Below are 8,300 nucleotides of genomic sequence, written 5' to 3'. Positions count from 1 at the left end.
CATCTGCGAAGAGAGACAGTTTGACTTCTTCTTTGCCTATTTGGATACCTTTTATCCCTTTTTGTTGTCTGGTTGCTGCTGCAAGGACTTCTAGTACTATGCTGAATAATAATGGTGAGAGTGGGCATCCTTGTCGTGTTCTTGATCTTAAGGGAAAGGCTTCCAGCTTTTCCCCATTGAGAATGATATTTGCTGTAGGCTNATATTTGCTGTAGGCTTTTCATAGATGGCTTTTATGATACTGAGAAATGTACCCTCTATTCCTACACTCTGAAGGGTTTTAATCAGGAAAGGATGCTGTATTTTGTCAAATTCTTTTTCTGCATCAATTAAGAGGATCATATGGTTCCTGAGTCTTTTTTTGTGGATATGATGTATCACGCTGATCGATTTGCGAATGTTGAACCACACTTGCATCCCAGGTATGAATCCCACTTGGTCATGATGGATAATCCTTTTAATGTATTGTTGGATTCTATTAACAAGAATCATGTTGAGGATTTCAGCATCCATATTAATTAGGGATATCGGTCTGTAATTCTCCTTTTTGATGGGGTCTTTTCCTGGTTTGGGGATCAAGGTAATATTGGCCTCATAGAATGAGTTTGGTACTTTCCTTCTGTTTCTATTTTTTGAAATACCTTTAGGAGAATAGGTACTTTTTCTTCTTTGAATGTTTGGTAGAATTCCCCAGGAAAACCATCTGGGCTTGTAGTTTTGTTATTTGGAAGGTTATTTATCACTGACTCAATCTCTTCATAATTAATTGGCCTGTTTACAAAATCAATTTCTTCCTGTTTCAGTCTTGGTACTTTATAGGTTTCCAGGATGGCCTCCATCTCTCCCAGGTTGCTTAATTTATTGGCATATAGCTGTTGATAAAAGTTTCTAATAATCCTTCCAATTTCATTGGTGTTGGCCGTGACCTCTCCTTTTTCATTCATAATTTTATTAGTTTGGGTCCTTTCTCTATTCTTTTGGATAAGTCTTGCCAGCGGTTTGTCAATTTTATTAATTCTTTCAAAGAACCAGGTTCTAGCTCTGTTGATCTGCTCTACTGTACTTCTGGTTTCTAATTCATTGATTTCTGCTCTAATCTTGGTCAACTGCTTTCTCGTGCATGATTAGTCCTGTTCCTCTTGTTGTTGCTCCTGCTTCTTGAGGTGAGAATATAAAAACTGCATTTTAGATTTCTCTATTCTTTTGAGTGAGGCTTGGATGACTATGTATTTCCCCCTTAGGACTGCCTTTGCAGTGTCCCATAGGTTTTGGACCATTGTGTTTTCATTCTCGTTGGTCTCCATAAATTGTTTAAATTGATTTTTGATTTCCTGTTTTATCGAATCATTCCTGAGCAGGATGGTCCTTAGTCTTCAAGTGTTTGAGTTTCTTCCAAATTTTTCCTTGTGGTTGAGTTCCAATTTCATAGCGTTGTTGTCTAAGAATATGAAGGGGATAATTTCAGTCTTTTGGTATCAGTTGACACCTGTTTTGTGTCCCAGAACATGGTCTATTCTTGAGAATGTTCCATGGGCATTAGAATAGAATGAGTATTTTTTGGTTCTGCGGTGTATATATCTATGAGGTCCAACTCGTGGAGTATTGTATTCAAACTCTTGTTTCTATGTAGGTTTTCTGCTCCGGTGCTCTGTCTATCGCTGATAGTGGAGTGTTGAGGTCCCCTACTATTAGCGTATTTTTATCTATATGTCTCTTTATTCTCGTTAAGAGTTGGCTTGTGTATCTTGCTGCTCCCCTTTTGGGGCCATATATATTTATAATTGTCATCTCCACTTGTTGGATACATCCTTTAAGAATAATATAGTGCCCTTCTGTGTCTCTAAGTATAGTCTTTAGTTTAAAATCCACTCTGTCTGATATGAGAATTGCTACCCCAGCTTTCTTTTGAGGTCCATTGGTGAGAAAGATGGTATTCCATCCCTTTAATTTCAGTCTGAATGTATCTTTAGTTTCAAAATGAGTCTCTTGTAGACAGCAAATGGATGGGTCATGTCTTTTTTTCCAATCTGCAACCCTGTGGCATTTTATGGGAGCATTTAGGCCGTTTACATTGAGACTAATTATTGAGAGATATGATTTTAATGATGCCATGTTGTCAGTAGTCTTTGTTTCTATAGATTGTGACTTTCTGTTCTGTATCACTCTTGGGGCCTTTTTACCTTTATAGAACCCCCCTTAATACTCCTGTAGGGCTGTTTTCATGGTTACGAAATTGGTCAGTGGCTGGCGATTCTGGAAGGTCTTTATTTCTCCATCAATTCTGAATGACAGGCTTGTTGTATAAAGAATCCTTGGCTGCATGTTTTTCTCTGAAAGAGCTTTAAAAATGCCCCCACAACCCTTTCTCTCATTCCAGGTCTGTGTAGACAGGTCTGACGTAATTCTGATACCTTTGCCTTGGTACGTGAGAAATTTCTTTGCCCTGGCTGCTTTCAAGACTGTATCTTTGGATCTAATATTTGCGAATTGCACTATGACGTGACGTGGCATAGGTTTGTCATGGTTGAGCTTGGGAGGGGTCCTCTCTGCCTCTTGGACACGAATGTTTGTTTCCCTTGCTAGATTAGGGAAGTTTTCAGCTATAATCTGTTCAAATATCTCTTCTAGACCTCTGTTTTTCTCCACTCCCTTGGGGATGCCGATGATTCTGAGATTGGAACGTTTCATTGAGTCAGTGATCTCCTGTAACGTACATTCCTGAGGATGGATTTTTTTTGAGTCCAGATTCTATTTTAGCTTTTTCTTCTACTAACCCATCCTCCAATTCGCTGATACCTTCTTCTGCCTCATTCAGCCTGGCCGTCAGAGCCTCTAGTTTTGACTGTATTTGGCTCGCAGAATTTTTAATTTCTCCCAAATTTGCTCTCATCTCCACCCTTAGAGATTCTATATTCTCATTAACATTTTCGTTAATACTTTTTTCAAGTCTACACATAATCTTGACCATTGTTACTCTGAATTCCATTTCTGATAATTTGGTTACATTCATATCCATTAGTTCTGTGGCAGAGGCCACAGANTATCCATATCCATGAGTTCTCTGGCAGAGGCCACAGACTCATTGTCTTTTCTTTGCTGGGGAGGACTTCTCCTTCTCGTCATTCTGATGAGGAGAGGTGCGGGGTTGTCCAGAGCCCAAATTATTGACCGGTACCCAGGCTGTGCACCCTTGTTTTATAGGGAATCTTAGGGATGTGGGCTTCTTGATTTTTCAGCCTGCCTTCTGGGGGAGGGGCCCCCCACGCCGATACTCAGGCAACCCTGTTTGGGTAGGGTCTCCGTGTCTCCTGCGAGGGGGCATGGGGATGGGCACACTATGAGCTGGTGTTTCCAGGCTTTTGTTCTCTGGCGGGTTTCCCTGACGGTTTGCTGTGCCTCTTCTGAGGGTCAGAGCAGCAGTGGCCGAATCTCAGCCTCTGTCTTAGAACAGAGGGATCACGGACCATTCTCCACTGATGTTCTGGCCACTTTAACTCTGTTACTGTTGGTGCTGCTCAACCCTGCAGCATCCCGGGATATGCGCTCCACACCTGGCGTCCCAGCCCTCACTTCCAGGGTCCACGCGTCTCTGTCCTTTGTGTTTCTAATACTGCCAGCCGCTAGCTGCCAGCTGCCCCCTGCATGCTCTGAAACTCCGGCCCTCAGTCTGGTTGCGCGCTCCCTGGCTCACGGTCTCAGTCTGCTCTCTCACGGGTGCTAGTCTGTGAGTCCGCCTGCTCCCCTGTGCAGGTGGATACTGCTTCCTGGCGCCCGAACGCGGTTGCTCCCTCCCCCTTCCTTTATCTTCCGATATCTGTGCACGGTTTCATGGCTCCCCGCTTCATACCTCAATACTCAGCGCTGGAGATGTTCATTTGTAGAGATCCAGATGTATCTTCCTGCGTCAGGCTGATTCCGTGGGTGTTCAGGCTGGTCTGGTACCTATCCAGCTCGACTCAGGGGACCAGCTGAAAAAGGGGTCCCCTACTTCTCCGCCATCTTAACTCCTCCCTCTCAATTTACCTTTTATTTCCTCTCCTTGTCTTATTGCATTAGCTAGGACTTCCAATAGCACATTTAAAAAGAGTGGTGATAAGGGACATTCTTGTCCTTGTCCTGATCTTAGCAGAAAAATTTCTCACCATTAAGTGTGATGTTAACTGTAGGTTTTTCTGAAGATGTCTTATCAAACTTAGGAAGTTCCTCTCAGTTACTAGTTGGCTGAGAGTTTTTATCATGAATAAATGCTGGATTTTGTCAGATGCTTTTTGGGCATCTATTAACATAATCATTTGAATTTTGTTTTTAGAGTATTGATATGATGGATTACATTAATTAGTTTTCAGATGTTGAGCTAGTCTTGCATACCTGGGGTTAAATCTCTCTTGGTTGTTGTATATAATTCTTTTTACATTTTGTTGGATTCCATTTGCTAATAATTTCTTGTGGCTTTTTGCATCTACGTTCATGAGAGATATTGATCTGTAGTTTTCTTGTAATGTCTTTGTCTGTTTTTTTGTATTAGGATAATGGCGACCTTATTGAATGAGTTCCCCTGTTTCTATCTTATGAAGATTTTTTTGAGAGCTGGTATAATTTCTTCCATAAAGGTTTGGTAAAATTCATCACTGAGCCCATTGGATACTCTGTGCATTTGTCCTCATGCATTTTTCTTTTCATTCCTCAGACTGTATGATTTCATTGACCTGTTTTCAAGTTTGATAATTCTTTTTTTCTGCCACCTTCAATCTGCTATTTACCACCTGTTGAAAACTCTTCATTTCTGTTATTGTATTCTTCAGTTCAAGATTTTCTATTTGGATTTTTTAAATAATTTTATTCTTTATTGATATTCTGTATTTGGTGAGACAGTTTTCATACTTTGGTTATTTTGATATGGCTTTATTTAGTTCTTTAAGCAAATTATGATAAGTAATCTAAAGTCTAGAGAGACTAACATCTGGGTCTTCTCAGGGATAGTTTCTGTAGATAAGGGAATAAGACTGATAGAGTCTTTGCCTCCATGGAGCTTACAACCTAGAGAAGAGACAGGTCAAAACAAAAATAAAACAAAATTAAATCCAAAAATGTTAAGTACAAATTGTGGTAACTATCATGAAGGAAATAAAATGGTGTTGAGATAGCTGACATGAATATTTAATACATTTACAATAACTACCTTTTCTTGCAATGTCTTTGCATGTTAGCAGACATATATTCTTTTGTAAAATAGTCTTCAGTGTGTTTTTTATTTTCTTTGTATTCCTAGATTTCTTTTGAAGGACAGAAGTTCATTTATATCTGTCTTTTAGGCTTCTTATATAACACATGGAGAATTTACTGCTTAATTCCTGTTTCCTCTTAATCAGCATCATCTAACACTAAGATGGTTCTTTCCTTTCTTGTTCTCATAGATACTTCTGGGGAAGACCTGGGTCAGATTTGAGTATTGGGAAACTGCTCAATTTCTGGGGAATGAAAAAGAAATTAAATAAAAGTACAGAGAAATGAATGGCCATTAGAGTCCAATTAAGGTGTTGGCTTGGCTTGGAAATAGGAGAGAATCCACTATTGAACATTGGTTTTATCTGGCTGGGTCCCCCAGTAGAGGCCAGTAGGCGTGGGTGGCCAGTCAGAGGAAAGGAAACTTCTGTGATGCAGTCGGACTGGATTTTAAGTTTTAAGAGGAGTTCTCAAAAACAAATAACAAGCTTATTTTTCATTTTTAGTGCCTAACTAAAGCGGGGGGGGGGTGTTGGTGATGGTGAAGGCTACAGGTGAACAAAGTGATGAGTGTTCATGTGTATCTAGGTAACTGAGGCACAAGGTGATGCATGAGAAAAGTCCCTGGTGACCACGCTGATCAGGCTATTACTTTTCTCTTTGTCCAGTGTTTGTCCAGCATGATGCTGCTCAACTCTACCTCACAGTCTGGAACCTAATTAAGGACCAAATCACAGATGTGGACTTGGTGAGACCCTGGAACCAGAGAACACAGAAGTTTAAGATGGTGCTCATTTAGCTCATTCAGCAATCTTTAATATGATGTAAAAGGGGATTAAAAGACAAATCTGCATAAAATGTTTTATCACAATTCCAGAATATTATTACTCTTACTATTTTGCACCTTTTTTGAAGAGCAAAGAGCATCAGTGGCTACCATTTTTGGAGCTTCTGTCTGGTGGCTACAATTTCTGGAAATTGACTTGACCTGTTTTGTTTATGGTTTTGTACCCTTCTTTCCTCTCACCTCCTTTCTCTTACAGGTAGAGAGGCTGCAGGCCCTGTATACAATCCAGGTGATGGAGTCCTTGGTTTGCCTTGAATGTACTGTGGAGAGGAGCAGAAACAGTAGCATGTTGACCCTCCCCCTTCCTCTTTTTGATATGGACTCAAAACCCCTGAAAACACTGGTGAGGGATTTCTTTTGGTGAATTTGCTATTCCCATAAACCCAGTGCTGCCAGTGTGCCTTTACTTCTTTAATTCACCTTTGCCTTTTAAAAAATTATTTCTATTTCCTTTGAACAGTTCTAAGTTTCTCCTTTGATTTGATGAAAAAAAATGTTTCCTTTTACTTCCTTTCCTCACATTGCTAGCTTAACAAGTGCTCCCTCCTGTTTTTTCCTTCCAGTCAGTAGGTACTTTTGGAGATCCTGCCAGGTGTTCAGGGGGGGACATGGAGAGAACCAGAAGGAAAACTTAAATCCTCATCTGTAGGGTGGTAAATACTAACTCTGCTTTTTCTTTGGTCTCCTGACACAGGAAGATGCCCTTCGATGTTTCTTCCAGCCCAGGGAGTTATCAGGCAAAAGCAAATGCTTCTGTGAGAAATGTGGGAAGAAGACTTGTGGGAAACAGGTACTCACTCTCTGAAACCAGAAGCTTCCCTAGTTTGGGGTTGCCTTTAGTGGATTTCCTGATAGAGTCTTTATAGAGGCCTTGAGGGTACCGTGTGTTGGTTAAGGGAGGGAATCCGTATCAGGCTAGTATCTGGGATCTGGGGCTTCTGACTTTCAGAGGCCCATCACTGAGATTTTAAGAGATAAGAGAAGGGACTCCTGGGTGGATTAGTCGGTTAAGCATTTGCCTTCGCTCAGGTCATGATCCTGGGGTGCTGGGATTGAGCCCCACATCGGGCTCCCTGCCCAGTGGGGAGTCTGCTTCTCCCTTGCCTGCTGCTCACTCTGCTCAGAGCTCCCTTTGCCTTCTGCTTCTGCTGCTTGTGCTATTTCTCTCTGACAAAAAATAATCTTAAAAAAAAAAGGTAAGAGAAGGTCCAAGAGCAGCAGGAAGTTTTCCATGGGTTAGACCAGCTATCTAGAGTAGACTCTGTAATTCCCCTGGGCTCTGGTTCCTGTGCGTAACCCTAGGACTACTCATGCCTTTTGTGGAGAGCTCAACAGATTCAGCAGATGGGAGCCCTTAATTCTGTATTATATAATTCTGATCCTTTTGGGGAAGAAGAACACACCATTGGCCCAGTATTTCTCTAAATCTACCCATTTCAAGTGCCTTAGGACTTATCTCCAGAGTAATTTTGCTTTTTCAGGTCTTGAAGCTGATCCATTTGCCCCAGACCTTGACAATCCACCTCTTGCGGTTCTCCATCAGGAATTCTCAGACAGAAAAGATCTGCCACTCACTCTATTTCCCCCAGAGCTTGGATTTAAGTCAGGTCCTTCTGACTGAAGAAGACCTCTGCAATGCCGAGGAACAGGTGAGAAGCTCCTTAATTCCCTTCCATCCTCCATCTCTTCAGACCCCTTGTCTGCTTGATTTTGCCTCTCCTCGCCTAAGGTACTTGAAGTCACCCACTCATCAGATATAGCACTTTTGGTCATCTCATCTGTGTCATTATACTATCTCATAAATCATGGCCTCTGCTGGCCATGCTTGGGGCACACAAAGGGAGGAAAACGCACCAGCAGCTGCTTGGTGTGATTCATGATGTGAACATATTCATATGTTCAAGAAACGTTAATTTTTTAAAAAGCATTTAAGTGAGGGAAACCTGTGTGTTCTTAAATAACAATGATGGGTTATTATTACCATACTACTATGACCAACATTTGCTGTTTGTAGTTGCTTTTCTTTTAAGATTCAAAAAGCTTCTGTTGATGGACATCTGGGCTCTTTCCACAGTTTGGCTATTGTAGACATTGCTACTGTAAACATTGGGATGCAGGTGCCAGATGAATGGATAAAGAAGATGTGGTATATACATAATATAATATATATATAATACATGTATATAAATATATATTATATATATATATATATATATATATATATACACAC

The 8,300-nt window shown here is 40.8% G+C and overlaps 1 protein-coding gene across 1 annotated transcript in view; it reads left to right on the top strand.

Moving 5' to 3' along the window:
• The window catches only part of LOC100465963 (ubl carboxyl-terminal hydrolase 18), a 13,418-nt gene extending 5,526 nt beyond the window's left edge, over window positions 1–7,892 (top strand). The window contains exons 2-6 of the mRNA XM_034645972.1: window positions 4,575–4,610; window positions 5,892–5,971; window positions 6,267–6,413; window positions 6,765–6,860; window positions 7,552–7,892. Coding sequence (XP_034501863.1) covers window positions 4,575–4,610; window positions 5,892–5,971; window positions 6,267–6,413; window positions 6,765–6,860; window positions 7,552–7,830 — 638 coding nt within the window. The 3' untranslated portion in view covers window positions 7,831–7,892. The remainder of the gene's footprint in view (window positions 1–4,574; window positions 4,611–5,891; window positions 5,972–6,266; window positions 6,414–6,764; window positions 6,861–7,551) is intronic.
• Window positions 7,893–8,300: the final 408 nt, after the last annotated feature.

This window comes from Ailuropoda melanoleuca, chromosome 16 (assembly GCF_002007445.2).
Source record: "Ailuropoda melanoleuca isolate Jingjing chromosome 16, ASM200744v2, whole genome shotgun sequence".
NCBI lineage: Eukaryota > Metazoa > Chordata > Mammalia > Carnivora > Ursidae > Ailuropoda > Ailuropoda melanoleuca.
Note: the sequence above shows the minus strand (reverse complement) of the source record. Positions and strands in the feature narration are given on the sequence as shown.